Source organism: Palaemon carinicauda, chromosome 34 (assembly GCF_036898095.1).
Source record: "Palaemon carinicauda isolate YSFRI2023 chromosome 34, ASM3689809v2, whole genome shotgun sequence".
Taxonomy (NCBI): domain Eukaryota; kingdom Metazoa; phylum Arthropoda; class Malacostraca; order Decapoda; family Palaemonidae; genus Palaemon; species Palaemon carinicauda.
In genome coordinates this window covers 577,113-593,260 of record NC_090758.1, presented here as the reverse complement: position 1 = coordinate 593,260, position 16,148 = coordinate 577,113, and the positions used below count along the sequence as shown (strand labels likewise).

Below are 16,148 nucleotides of genomic sequence, written 5' to 3'. Positions count from 1 at the left end.
AGTGTTGGGCAGGCTTAATATAAGGGCCATGGATGCCTGGTGGTTTATCAGGAGGTTGTCTTTTCCTTTTTCTGATTATTTTTCTTCACAAAACCATCCTTACTGTCCTCCCTTCAGTTAAAGTGGCTATCCTGGAGGGTATTTAGCCTTGCATGGTGTATAAGATCCTCCATGTTGACCAATTTTTCCGAATTTTTACTATAGTCTATGGGTATCATCAATCACTTTGTTTATAATTCTGTACGTATTGTTTTTGTTATAATTCTTGTTAATCTAGATTTTAAGTATGATGTCTCTTTTTTATTTCTATTAATTCTTAAGCCGTCTGGAGACATTGAGCGAAATCCGGGACCAGTGCGTCCTAGATTTCGTCAATGTTGTCTTCTGTATTGCAATATTCGTGGTCTTCATGCAAATATCCAAGACCTCACAGTTGCGTCCAGACAGTATGATATTCTTTTGTGCTCAGAAACTTTGGTTTCTAATATGAGGCACTCATCTGAGCTCCTTATAACTGGTTTTAAGAAGCCAATAATGTTGAAACGTGATGCCATCCCTAGAGCCAGGGGAAGGGCGGTGTATATTCGGACCGAGTACTCAGCTTCTCATAAGTCCTGCTATCAATGTGGATGTCATGAGATTCAGGTAATAAAAGTTTGTTGCAGGCATAACAACTTTTATTTGTGTTCGATCTACCGGAATCCAGACATAGATGATTCTATCTTCGATTGTCTTCTTACCATTATGGCTAAAATACAAGAAGATGATAGAAAGTCTTCTTTTGTCTTTGTTGGTGATTTCAATACTCACCATAGGGAGTGGTTAAGTTCTATCTCTCCTACCGATCGCCCTGGCTTAAGAGCTTTAGACTTAGCCTCTGAATCAGGCTGTGAGCAAATCATAAATGAAGCTACTCACAGGTCTGGTAATTGCTTGAACCTTGTATACACTGACTCCCCTGGCGTTATAACTAGTAAGGTTGGTTCTCCAGTCGGGACATCTGATCATGCCTTGATTTCATTATTAGTGAAGACTGAGCAGCCTGTCCTTGATATATCAAATTCTTGTAAAATTTATATGAAATCCCAAGCAGACTGGAATGGAATTTTACATGATCTTTTGTGCTTGAATTGGTCACAATTATATAGTAGTGTAGATCCTGTTGTCCCTTTGAATGAGAATCTAGTCAACATAATTGATAGGCGTATCCATTCTCGTGTGCTAAGGTTCCGAGTGAAGGACAAACCGTGTTCAATGATGATTGTAGACGTGCTTATTTGGAGAAACAGGAGGCCTATCATCTTTGAAAGGGTAACAGATCAGATTTGACCTGGAACAACTATACTCAGCTTCGAGCTTTTGCTCAGAGAGTTTATGCCTCAACTGAAAAGGAGTACAATTTAACCATAAAAGGAACACTTTCTGGTATAACTCAGGAACATAAATGGTGGTCTACCCTTAAATCTGCACTCTTTGGTGTAGATGCAACAGTTCCTCCTTTACTTAAACCAGATGGCTCAGTCACTCAGTGTCCAAAGGAAAAGGCAACCCTTTTGGCTGATGTTTTTGACAGTAAACAGAGTAATGAAAAACCCTAACTTCCTCATTCCTTTTTTCCTGAGGCTAAGCTAACTAGTATAGCTATTCGATCTCGTGAGATTAAAGCTCTGTTGGTGGACCTTGATGCTTATGGAGGTGTAGACCCAAATGGTATTTTTCCTTTGTTTTTTATAAAGACAGCAGATTTCTTAGCTCCAAAGTTACCTGTTATTTTGCGCAAGTTAGCAAGAAGAGGAGCTTTTAGCACTAGTTGGAGAATTGGTAATGTTACTCCTCTATCTAAATGTGTTTGTGGTAGCTCAAGTCCCACTGATTACCGCCCAGTTTTCATAACTCCCATATTATCTAATATTTTTGAACGTCTCCTTTCAAAACGTCTTAATATGTTCGCTGAAGGTAATCATCTATTCCCTAGTTTGCAAGTTGGTTTTTGTAAAGGCCTTGGAGCATGTGATGCCTTTCTTACAATCTCCAATGCTGTACAGAAATCCCTTGATTGTGGTCGGGAAGTTCATATGATTGGCCTTGATTTTAGTGCTGCCTTTGACCGTGTTAATCATGAGGCCCTTGTTTTCAAACTGAAACAGTTGGGAGTGGGTGGGTCGTTTCTTAGCATTATTATTGATTTCTTAAGTAATAGATCTCAAAGAGTTGTTGTTGATGGGCACCATAGTGATTATAGGAATGTGATATCCGGTGTTCCACAGGGTAGTGTTCTTGGCCCATTACTTTTCGTACTCTATACACATGACATGTGGTTTGGCCTAGAAAACAAGCTTGTTGCATATGCAGATGATGCTACTCTCTTTGCATCAATTCCATCCCCTGAATGTAGATCTAGGGTTGGTGAATCCCTTAATAGAGATTTAGCTAGAATTAGTGCATGGTGCAAATTATGGGGTATGAAGTTGAATCCTAACAAAACTCAAAGTATGATTGTAAGTAGGTCAAGGACGGTTACTCCTCTACATCCGGATCTCAGTATTGATAATGTTTCTTTAAATATGTATGACTCTTTCAAAATTTTAGGTGTGATTCTCGACGGTAAATTTAATTTTGAGAAATATATAAGGTCTGTGTCTTCTTTCACTGCACAAAAATTAGGCTTATTGAGAAAGTCTTTCAAGATTTTCGGTGATTAATCTATTCTGAAGTGTTTTAATTCTTTCATTCTACCTTGTTTTTGAGTATTGTTCTCTTGTCTGATCTTCAGCTGCTGATTCTCATCTTAATTTGTTGGACAGAAACTTACGGTCTATTAAATTTATTATTCCTGATCTATATATTAATCTCTGGCACCGTCGTTCAATTAGTTCATTATGCATGTTGCATAAGATTTTTCATAACTCTGACCATCCTTTATATTCAGATCTCCCTGGACAGTTCTATCATGTTCGTAATACTTGGCAGGCAGTCAATTCTAATAGCCAGGCCTTCTCCATTACGAGGCTCAATACTACGCAGTACTCTAGAAGTTTTATTCCAGCTGTTACCAAGTTGTGGAATGATCTTCCTAATCGGGTGGTTGAATCAGTAGAATTTCAAAAGTTCAAAGTTGGAGCAAATGCTTTTTTGTTGACCAGGCGGACATGAGTCTTTTTATAGTTTATTTATGACATATTTGTATTTGATGTTGTTAATAGTTTATATATGACATGTCTGTTTTGACGTTGTTACATATTTTAGAATGATTTATTGTTAATTTGTTCTCTTCATTTATTTATTTCCTTATTTCCTTTCCTCACTGAGCTATTTTTCCCTGTTTGAGCCCCTGGGCTTATATCATCTTGCTTTTCCAACTAGGGTTGTAGCTTGGATAGTGATAATAATAATAATAATAATAAAGCATCGGCTGATGCAATCATCCCCCAGCCTCAGGTGGAGATACCAATTGCCCTGAATCTTGTAGATTCTGAAGTCTCAGCCGCCCTTCGAGACATCCACGTGGACGATAGGATGTTGGAGGTGTCGGATTCTACTGAGAAGGACCTTCTAGGAGAAGGTCAGGAGGAGGAGCTGTTTCAGACTTCTCAAGTAGAAGAGCAAGAAATCGTCGAAGTGTCGGTTACGTCTCTTCCGGGCCCAGAACCGGTTCCTTCTACATTGTCTGCTATCCCAGATGAACTGGGAAGGACTCTTTCTTCCATTGTTGAGTTGATCCAACAAATTCAAAGGAAGAATGATGAGAAGGAAGCTGCAATGAAACTGGAGTTACGTAGACTTGCAGCATCGCGTGGGCCCCAGAAGCGGCTCACCGTGAAGGATTTTCCCTTGTGCTCGAATACCAATCCTTGGAAGTATGCCGAACACATGCCAATGACAACGGGGGAAATCGTGATATCAGAAAGTTGGAAGCAATTCCCCTGGAAGAAGTGGAATTTTGGCCCAACAAATATTTTTATCCGGACTGCTATGCCTGTCTTAGGAAGGAGCCAGCCTTAAAGAAGGAGATGTAGCCGGAGGTCATAGTTTTTTACCGTAGTAAAGCTCAGACGTTACTATCGAGCTCAATGAAAGAGAGGGGCTTCACTAACTCAAAGGTGCCTGCCTTGAGAAGAAGCTTCCCTCCTTTGTGGCCTCTCCTACCAGAGCCTTTCCCTTCTTGGAAAAGGGATTTAAGGCTGCCTTAAATGCGGTGGAGGCAGGGAAACCATGCCCCTCTTTGGAGGAGTGCAAGCCGTTATCTCTGACCTTGCCCTTGGACCAAGAAGACTAGAAGGACGTACACCTTACCTTCTCAGTCGGGAAACTAGAAGCTGATATTGCTGAACGCCAGTTCGGTGAGGCGCTTCCAAAACTGTCGGAGGCTCTCTTGCGTAGAGAGCAAGAGACAAAGGAAAGACTTGCGGCATCGATGTCATTGCAAACAACACTAGAAACGATGGCAAGTGACCCCAAGAACCAGGACATGTTCATGGTTATGGCCAAAACCCTTCTGGCCACAGTTACGAAGGATTTCTATAGCTTTATTAAAGCTAGGAGAGCCTGTAGAGAGTTCGTGTTCGCCTCGGTTGCGGTGAGGCACAAACCGAGGAAACTGATCTCCTCTCGTATTTGGGGTAAAGACCTCTTTCCCAATGAAGTGGTTAAAGAGGTAGTAGACAAAAGGCCTAGGCCATCCTCTCGGCCGGCTAAACCCTACCGACCGCAACATTAACAACAAATTCCTGTGACCGCGATGCCTCAGACGGTGGCACAACCTCCAACCACGTACCAGCTGGTACCTCAACAAACGGCGACACCTTCGTCAGTTCTTAACCCAGCCTCCTAAAGGCAGACTTCTTCCTATCGTTCGAGAGCCAGAGGGACAGCTAGAAGTTCTTCTAGACGCCTTTCAAGAGGAGGGGAATCCAGGGGAGGACGCGGTCAAGGAGGCAAGGCCTCAGGTCACCAACAGCAGAAGTAGATACTTCCAGTAGGAGGGAGATTACAGCTTTTTAGGGATCGCTGGACCTTCGATCCCTGTTCCCACAGCCTAAATAAGAATGGACTAGGTTAGAGCTGGAGCAGTCCTCTACCTCAATTTCCTCAATTCTTCCAACACTCAATCCCAGCTCTGGAAGAATATGTCTGAGAGCTCTTAGTCAGAAGAGTAATCCGGAAGTCTAAGTCCATCAAATTCCAAGGAAGGCTGTTTTGTGTTCCAAAGAAGGACTCAGAAAAACTCAGTCATTCTGGGCATATGCTGTGTCTATAGACTTGTTTGACGCTTATTGGCACGTTCCAATTATTCGTCACCTCTCCCCCTACCTAGGCTTCAAGTTACTTTGATAACTTTACGCCTCCAGAACCATGCCTATTGGGCTGAAACATAGCCCCAAGGATTTTTACGAAGCTCGCGAACGCAGCCGTCCATCAGTTACGCCTAAAAAGGGGGCCAAGTAATAGCCTACTCGGACGACTGGTTGGTGTGGGCAGCATCCAGGACAGTATGCATGCAAGCTTCTAAGATAGTGATCCAGTTCCTGGAACATCTGGGATTCAAGATCAACATCAAAAAGGCTTGTCTTTCTCCAGCTAAAAAATTTCGGTGGTTGGGAATCCACTGGAATTTGGAATCACATCGGATTTCCATTCCTAGTAAGAAGAGGAAAGAAATAGCAGGATCTGTCAAGAGACTATTGAAATCCAAAGGGATATCAAGACGCGAACATGAGAGAGTGCTGGGCTCTCTACAGTTTGCTTCGATAACAGATCCAGTGCTAAGAGCACAGCTTAAGGATGCAACAGGAGGCTGGAGAAAATATGCATCAAACGCGAAGAAATAGCACCTGTCAGCAGTTCACATTCAAGAGTTCCGCAATGTGACAGCGGACGCTCTATCTAGGTTTACACCTATAGAGTCAGAATGGTCCCTTGACGCAGGATCGTTCTCCTTCATCTCGAGTCAAGTCCTAGAGCTACAGATAGGCATCTTTGCGACGAAAGACAACAAGAAAATAGTTCGTTACTTGTCCCCTCACGAGGATCCGTTAGCGGAGGCAGTGGACGCTATGTCCCTGGGCTGGATCAGATGGTCCTGTATCTATCTGTTCCCTCCGCACACCTCCTTTTGAAGGTCCTCTATATGCTGAGATCCTTCAAAGGTAAAGCAGCAATAGTGGCCCTTAAGTGGCCAAATAGCATGTGGTTCTCTTTGGCATTGGAACTACGATTAAAATTTGTTCCGCTACCGGATCCATCCCTGTCTCAGCGAGTACAGAAGTCGACTGTCTTCGCTCCATCACAGAAAACACGGAACCTACATCTCATGATTTTCTCTCCTTAATGATGAGAAAAAGATTCGGTGTTTAAAAGTCGGTTTAGACTTTTGGAGGACACCAGAAGACATTATGAGGCTTCAGGGAATAAATAGCTATCCTTTGTCAAGGTGAAGAAACTAAAAGAAATCCCGACAGATTCCTATTTATCCTTCTTCATTCTCCTTCATGAGCAAGGTTTAGCAGCCTACACAATTCTATTGTTCAAGCCTGCCTTGACAAGTCAGATACCATATGCCTTACAGGTCGACCTTTCTAACGACGTTCTTAACGAACTAGCCCTTCAGCGCTTCCAAAGACCATTTGCTTGGTCATTAGATATGATTCTTAATTGTGTATAAATAATGAACAATGAGGAATGGGCTTCGAAGGTTTTGAATTTAAGTCATATTTCTGTTTGTGCTCGCCTTGGGGGCCAGAGTTAGTGAATAGTGGCTCTCTCTACAGAGGAAGGCCACGTCCAGTTCTTGGAAGGAGAACTGATTCTATTTCCAGACCCAATGTTTCTTACCAGGAACAAGCTACCAACCAACAGGTGGGGTCCCTAAAAAATCTGCCCTCTGGAGGAAGATGCATCTCTGTCCAGTGGAGTGCCTAAAGGTCTATCTTCATAGAACTTCAGACTTTATGGGAGGACAGCTGTTCAGAAGAGAAACCCTGGGTTCAAAGTTATCTATAACTAAGGGCGAAATTCACCCGTGTTATTCGCAGAACGGATCCAGACAGTACACCCGTTAGTCATGATTCGAGGAAAGTTGCCTCCTCCATAAAATTTCTTTAATTATATGGACTTTGAACATCCTTGTTTGCACACCGGCTGGTAGTCATCCAAGGCGTTCTTTATGCACTATGCAAAGCAAGTGGAGCAACTTATGAGATCTGTGGTAGCAGCAGGTAGGATTCTTTAACCTTCTGTTTTAAGTCTGTGAGGAACAGTGTAATTAGTTTGAGACGATTATTTAAGAGGGTGCGCGTGTAGTCACTGTATGTTACTACACGCTGAGCGATAGGCCACGAAAGTGTCCTTACGAACTGTTCCATTGACGTCGGTAATCTATAGCATAATACGGACACTTATGCCAAGCGTTTTTTACACTGGTGTATGTAAACAGTATACAGACTATATCATTATTATTAATAATTCTATTGAAGTGGCAAACCTGTTTCCTAGTAGATGAAACAATATTTTCTGTTGGCTGTTTTTCTTTATGCTTTTACGCATATCATCCACATTATATGAATTTTATAAATGTGATCTTATATTTTTGTTTATTAAATTTAATAAACTAGTTCATAATGAACCCTGCGTCTTTTTGCCTACACTCATTTTATTACAAATGTTCTGAACATTAAGATTAAAATATGGATATTTTTATCATGGTATGTCTTTCGAGACTGTTCCCTGATTCAAGCAAAAGTCCACTCACTCTAACCCTTCCTTGGAAGGGTTGACGTGGTACTCTAACGGGTTGGTGGCAAAGAGGCAAAATTTGTTTTTATGCGAATACAACCATTATCCAATAGTTACTAAGAGTGGTCACTTTGGGGAAGGTGTCACAAATTCATTCTGACTTTGGCGACTCTTATACAAACTTTGCTTTATAATGTATAGGGCGAGACCACTATACAAGCTTGTCATTTTGTCATCCATAACCTTTTAAGTACTCCTCGAGACTATTCAAGAGTCTAGTATGACTCATCCCTGCAGGGGGCAGGAAGCACTAACATAGTTCATGCTTAGATGAAATGATGTATGACGGTAACATCATAGGTCTCTAGGTCTAGATGGACCAGAAAAATACTTTCTTGAGAGTAGGGCACTGATTAGGAATCCACAGATACAGTAATGCTCTGGTAAACTTCCATCAGGACGATATGGCCTAAGCCCAAAAAACAGATTTTGAGCGAAGCGAAAAATCTATTTTTGGGTGAGGTAGCCACGTCGTCCTGATGGACCCACCCTTCCTTTTATTGTAAAAGGGCTTATTGACCCCTCCCTATAATACAATATCTGCACCACCTCGTATATCGCTACTAGTAATAAAGAGGGCGCTACCGCCTTCATCAGATACACACTGGAAATGGAATAGGAGAGATGCCTTATGAGCGGCTCTCTTTTCATTCTAGTTTCAGATTCTTGTCACTATTCCCTCTCAAAGTGTTAATACTGTTCGGGGCGAAGATAGCTATGTGACGTGTCAAGAATACGTCCCCTGATATTATGCGATATCCCTGTGAGATAATTTAGGGATATTCGCTCCAGGAGTTAGAATTCTGGATACCTTACGGTAAAATTCTCTGGGAATACCCTAGAAAGCTACCTTATAAGAACTTCCATCAGGACGACATGGCTACCTCACCCAAAAATAGATTTTTCACTTCGCTCAAAATCTGTTATATATATATATATATATATATATATATATATATATATATATATATATATATATATATATATATATATATATATATATATATATATATATATATATTTATATATATATATATATATATATATATATATATATATATATATATATATATATAAATATATATATATATATATATATATATATATATATATATATATATATATATATATATATATATATATTTATATATATATATATATATATATATATATATAAATATATATATATATATATATATATATATATATATATATATATAATATATATATATATATATATATATATATATATATATATATATATATATATATATATATATATATATATATATATGTATATATATATATATATAAATATATATATATATATATATATATATATATATATATATAAATATATATATATATATATATATATATATATATATATATATATAAATATATATATATATATATATATATATATATATATATATATATATATATATATATATATATATATATATATATATATATAAATATATACATATATATATATATATATATATATATATATATATATATATATATATATATATATATATATATGTATATATATATGTATATATTTATATATATATAAATATATATATATATATATATATATATATATATATATATATATATATATATATATATATATATGTATGTATAAACTAGTATCATATATATATATATATATATATATATATATATATATATATATATATATATATATATATATATATATATATATATATATATGTATATATATGTATATATATATATATATATATATATATATATATATATATATATATATATATATATATATATATATATGATACTAGTTTACATTCATCATCATCTTTACCTTTAATGTATTGTTACAAACGAGAATCAGGTTAAATTTCTCCGGAATTTCAATTTACTTTTGATATTGTCTCTACATTTCATATGTTCAATGTTTACATCTTCTTTAGACAAACTTGTCTTATCTGATAATCAAATTGCTTTTGGCTAATTAGCTATATCCGTAATCATTATATCAAATAAATTTTCAGTCTTACAATATTTAAAAAAAAATAATCTTTAAGGTCAATATTTAAATTTGTTATGACTTATTTCGACTTGATTCTGCTTTTCAACATATAAACTTATCAACTTTTTTGGGGGGGATGTAAAAATATTGTTTTATTTTAGATAGAATGAACTATCTTTACCAAATTCAATTCAATGTTGAATATATCTTTTTCCCGAAAATTTTCCTAAAACTCTCACTTATTCTGTTCCATTAAATTTGTTCTTGACAAATGAATTAAAAAATTAAGTATAATGAGGAAATCTAACATGATCTTTAATACGATATATAAAATAACTGGTTTTTATATTTTTGACACAACAAATAATGTCGATCGTAAGCAATGTCATTGTTAATACACATCAATCTTAATATTATGAAAAAAATTTCGATAGATCTATATAAAAATCTCTTTGGAATATATTCTCCGAAACCAATTTTTTTTCCTCTGACGATAATAACACTCTGATATTCTTTGAATTACGTGTCGCTTCGTAGCTCTTCTTGAAGTCTGAGGACGAAGCTGTTTCACCCGGCTTTTTAAAACGCAATATCATTCGCTACAAATGAATTCTTCTCTTTCTTCTTGTAATGGAGACCAGATTCTCATTTTCCTTCTTCTTTTCAAGACTGTATAACTACAGGTATTCAATGCCCCCTTTGAGTTGCGAGACGTATAACTGACATCACATTTACTTCCATCCGAACACTCGGAAATCAAGCTCTTGAGAATCCTAACATTTGGCTTGTAATATATCACAAATTTATACTAGGAATATTAACGAAGGATAATCTCCTATTTTACTTGACAGATATACCAGAAAATAGAAATATTTTTAGTCCTTTTTATCTTTGGTATACATCTTCTATTTTACTTGACTGATATCCCCCCCCCCAAAAAAAAAAAATATATATTCTTAGGCTTTTTTTCTCTTTGTTATACATCACCGTTACTGCATTTATTCATTGGTGAAAATACAATTTTCATTCTTTAACTTTTTTTTTCTATTTATTATAAATTTGTAATAGATATGTTTGATAATCATGGTCAATAATTCCTACTATTGTAAAAAATCTCGTTTTTTGTAGCTATATCTTTGATAACTATATTTCTTTACATATTGTTAATATATTTCTAAAGATTAACATAAATTTTATTTTTCGTAGTTATATTTTTAAATGCTTTCCCACGTAGATATTTGTTTAATACAAGTATTATTTCTAAATTTGCTTAAAAATAAAAATGTATAGGTTATAATAAATATATATATATATATATATATATATATATATATATATATATATATATATATATATATATATATATATATATATATATATATATATACATATATATATATATATATATATATATATGTATATATATATATGTATATATATATATATATATATATATATATATATATACATATATATATATATATATATATATATATATATATACATATATATATATATATATATAAATATATATATATATATATATATATATATATATATATATATATATATATATATATATATATATTCATATATACATATATATATATATATACATATATATATATATATATATATATATATATATATATATATATATATATATATATACATATATATATATATATATATATATATATATATATATATATGTATATATATATATATATATATATATATATATATATCCCTGTGTTATCATCATATACATAGTATCTTAGAGTCTATAATTTTCAATGAATGTATTCATAATTTCAATACAGTCCCAAGAATACAAAGAATACATACGAGCTTATACCATAGGATTTCATACAACCAGTAAACACAAAAGACGAGATTAATCTTGAAGAAATATATTCTATTACCCATATGTCACTCATCAGTAAAAACATCGACACTCTTCATATCCTTTAAAGATATTCTGTTACAGAAAGGATATTTTTTATACACAAGGAACAGGGAATATCATAGCAAGAGTCCTACGGATGATTTTTTTTATCCCTTTGAGCTTGGAAATGTTAGTATGATCTTGATAATAGTTTGATATATGAAATCCCCAAAAATTACTGGAATCTTAGAAATATTCTGATGTATCTTAAAAACCTAAGTTGTATTTGGTACTCATAATTTTCAATAAAAATCCCCAGTTTTTTATAACATCTATCATTCGCAATCATTATGATCTGATTGGTGTATTTTGGAATTACCTTGTGTTGATGAATAAATTCTTGGAATCTATAAACAGGATATATTTTAGACCCCCAATTTTAAATTACTTGTAGTTTTTAGTGTCCGAAGGAATTCATTTGTACATTTGAATTCACTTAGAGGCCACTGACTTACTTAGAGTATTTAAATTCTCCGGGATATCATTTCATTCTGGGAATCATTAAGAATCACTAGATACAAAGACCAAATTAGCAATGACTCGTGTTTTGCATAAGTCATTGAACAGTCAGACTTCTTGTATCAAAATGGAAAAAAGTTTTCTAATCTTGGAGCCCTTGGAGCCATTCCCAGTCGAAGACGGTTGACGAAGATTCATTATGATTCTTACTCCACAAAGAATATTTTAGGAAAATGTATTTTGTCCTGGAGCCCCTTAGAGTCATGCCCAATCTAAGACGGTTGACAAAGATTCATTATGAGTCTGACTCACCGAAGAATCTTTTGGGAAATGTTATTTTGTCCAGGATCTGCTTAGCATCATCCCCAATCGAAGACGTTTGACGAGGATTCCTTATGAATATGACGCCGCGAAGATTCCTCATGAATCGAACACTGAATAAGTAATTGCATATTGATACTCTGTGGTTAAACAAGTGGGAAATGTGACATCATTCCAAGAGCCACTCTGAATCACTAGGAATCATTGAAGAATCATCTGGAATCAAAAGGAGTATCTAGAGCCTCAGAGCTCAATAGCCTCTGGTTCCTTATAAGAGACTCCTGCTCTTATATTCCTCAGGAATCTCACCACAGACCATAGACAGAATATCTGGTAACAAATAAAGAAATGTATAGTTAATTATAATATTCTAAGTTATTACAGAAAAAGATTAATGTCAAACTTCATTACATATTTCTCTAGTAAATCTCAAAAGAAAGTTAGTTTGATTTTATGTCAAAAAATTTCTAATCTCAAAATAACTAGAATTCAATGCATTCATATTAAATTCAACCTAAATAATAAAATACTTTTGTTTCGATGTTTTTCCTTAAGTAGGTCAGCCCATAACCAATCCAGCAAAATGAAAATAAAATCTACTTTCTTATGTGTAGATAATTGCAAAATTTAATTAATTTATATTTGATTTTATATCAATAATATGAATCAGTTAAAGGATCTCATTTATTTTTTTTTTATTTTTTTAAGTAGGTTAGCCCATAATCAATCAAGCAATATGAAATAATATACATTTTTTTCTATTATCAGATAATTGAAAAATTCAATGCATATATAACTAATTAAAATAAATAATATAAAACAGTGGAATAATTTTATTTAAAAGTATTCTCAAGTAGATCAGCACCTAATCAATCCATCAAAATAAAAATAAAAATATGTATATTTTTCTATTTTTAGATAACTGCAATACTCAAAACTTTATATTCAATTGAAATACATAATATAAAAACAGTGAAATAAATTTATTGGAAAATATTCTAACGGAGATGTATCCATTTTCGTTTTTTTATGAATGCAATATCTAGAAATTTTATATTCAATTAAAGTAAATGATATAAAAAGAAAATAAATACATCAATTTGAGTATTCACCTCAGTACACCAGCTATAATCAACTAAACAGTAAAAGAAAGACATTTATATTTGTTCTTAGAAAAGCACAAAGGACGCCATTGATAAAGCAAGTTATTGAAATTGGGACAGAGATTTTCTAGTGAAATTTATTTAAGTTTTTTCCAAGATGGATGATTTATGAGGAGGAAGAAATCCCTGACACTGATTTATCCCTTTTTTGAAAGACCTTTACTACCCAATATTTGGGTGGAAATTCAGAGTGGGTGATATTGTAATACATTATGTTCCAGGGGATTTATATTTATTTTTAAGTATTTGGGGGTAATTTGCGTATTATTATTATTATTATTATTATTATTATTATTATTATTATTATTATTATTATTATTATTATTATTATTATTATTATTAATGTTTTTTTTTCTTATTATTATTTGTTACTGTTGTGTTGTTATTATTGATATTATTGTTGTTGTTGTTGTTGTTGTTGTTGTTGTTGTTGTTGTTGTAGTAGTAGTAATAGTAATGATAATAAAAATAATAATAATAATAATAATAATAATAATAATAATAATAATAATAATAATAGTAATTGTAATTATTATTATTACTATTATTATTATTATTATTATTATTATTATTATTATTAATAATAATAATAATAATAATAATAATAATAATAATAATAATAATAATAATAATAATAATAATAATAATAATAATAACAACAATAATAATAATAATAATAATAATAATAATATTATTATTATTATTTTTATCATTGTTATTATTACAATACCCAAAATATGAATAATTCTACAATATAAACATGAAATATCTATATAATTTGAAATATATGAAATATTGAGAATAGCCCTGGATACCAAACTATCAATTGGTGTTGATATGATTAGAAAAATATTAATTGATGATACTTACGTTGATAAAAACTCTGGTTGAAAAGAATATCATTTCCGCTTTGCAGATTCCATCAAATCTCTGTACAAAGGAAGAGAAAAGAAATTATTAGTTTTATAAGCTTTTTGATATCTTTAAGAAGCTTATAATACATGATTTTATTATTATTATTATTATTATTATTATTATTATTATTATTATTATTATTATTATTATTATTATTATTATTATTATTATTATTATCATTATTATTATTATTAGCTAAACTGCACCCCAAGTTGGATAAGCAGGATGCTATAAGCCCAAGGGTTTCAACAAAGTAAATTGACCAGTGATGTAAGGAAATATGTGTGTGGGTGTATTTATACATAGACAATCACTAACAGTAATTATTAATCAAAAATAATTTTTAAACTATTTTCTTATCGAAAAGATTTTCGAAACAAGGACTTATCAGAAAAAAAAATTCTTAGCATACTAAAGATGATTTAGAAGAAAATAATATAAACATTAAAAAAAATGGAGAAAATTATTATCTTCTCTTCTGAGAAATTCTCATTAAACTTATGCTAAGATTTTTTTTTCCTAACGTATAAACCGTATAAAGCTGTATATATAGGTTTTCTTTAGGGCTCTCCACTTGTGAGAAAAAGTCAGAAATGAGAAGTTTTTACGATAATATTAATAATAATAATTATAATAATATTGATAATAACAATAATAATGATGATAATAGTAATGATAATAATAATAAGGGCATTGCTAATAATAATGATAATAATAATAATAATAATAATAATAATAATAATAATAATAATAATAATAATAATAATGATACTATTATCATCAATGCTAATTATATTACTTGCTAAAGCATTTAAAAATGAACTATTGACAACTGAAAGAGCTATGGAGAGAATACTGATGGGAAAAACACCAAGAGACAGAAGGAGAGTATCATGGATACGGGGGCTAACTAAATTAGAGGATATTTTTTTATTATGTATGAAAGAACAGGAAATAAACAGGAAATAAAATGAGAAGGACTGACAATACATGGACATTAGAAGTAAATAAATGTGTCCCTAGAGATTGTGAAACAATCAGGAGAAGGAAGAGAAGACGATGGATTGACGAACTAAAAAACTTTTATGATATAAACTAGCTGAGAAAGACCATAAACAGAAGCTAGTAGGACGACATGTTTGAGGCCTTTAATCTACAGTGAATTAGTATTTTTTGATGATATATATATATATATATATATATATATATATATATATATATATATATATATATATATTATTATTATTATTATTATTATTACTACTATCCAAGCTACAACCCTAGTTGGAAAAGCAAGATGCTATAAGCCCAGGGGCTCCAACAGGGAAAAATAGCTCAGTGAGGAAAGGAAATAAGGAAATAAATAAATGAAGAGAACAAATTAACAATAAATCATTCTAAAATAAGAAACAACGTCAAAACAGACATGTCATATAGTAAACTATCAACAACATAAAAAACAAATATGTCATAAATAAACTATAAAAAGACTATGTCTGTCTGGTCAACAAAAAAGCATTTGCTCCAACTT

The 16,148-nt window shown here is 32.5% G+C and overlaps 1 protein-coding gene across 1 annotated transcript in view; it reads right to left on the bottom strand.

Annotated features, from left to right (window-relative positions):
- Window positions 1-12,782: 12,782 nt before the first annotated feature.
- Window positions 12,783-16,148, bottom strand: part of LOC137626527 (uncharacterized) — a 67,252-nt gene continuing 63,886 nt past the window's right edge. Inside the window, exons 9-10 of the mRNA XM_068357570.1 lie at window positions 14,573-14,632; window positions 12,783-12,869 (exon numbers count right to left, since the gene is read on the bottom strand). Coding sequence (XP_068213671.1) covers window positions 12,783-12,869; window positions 14,573-14,632 — 147 coding nt within the window. The remainder of the gene's footprint in view (window positions 12,870-14,572; window positions 14,633-16,148) is intronic.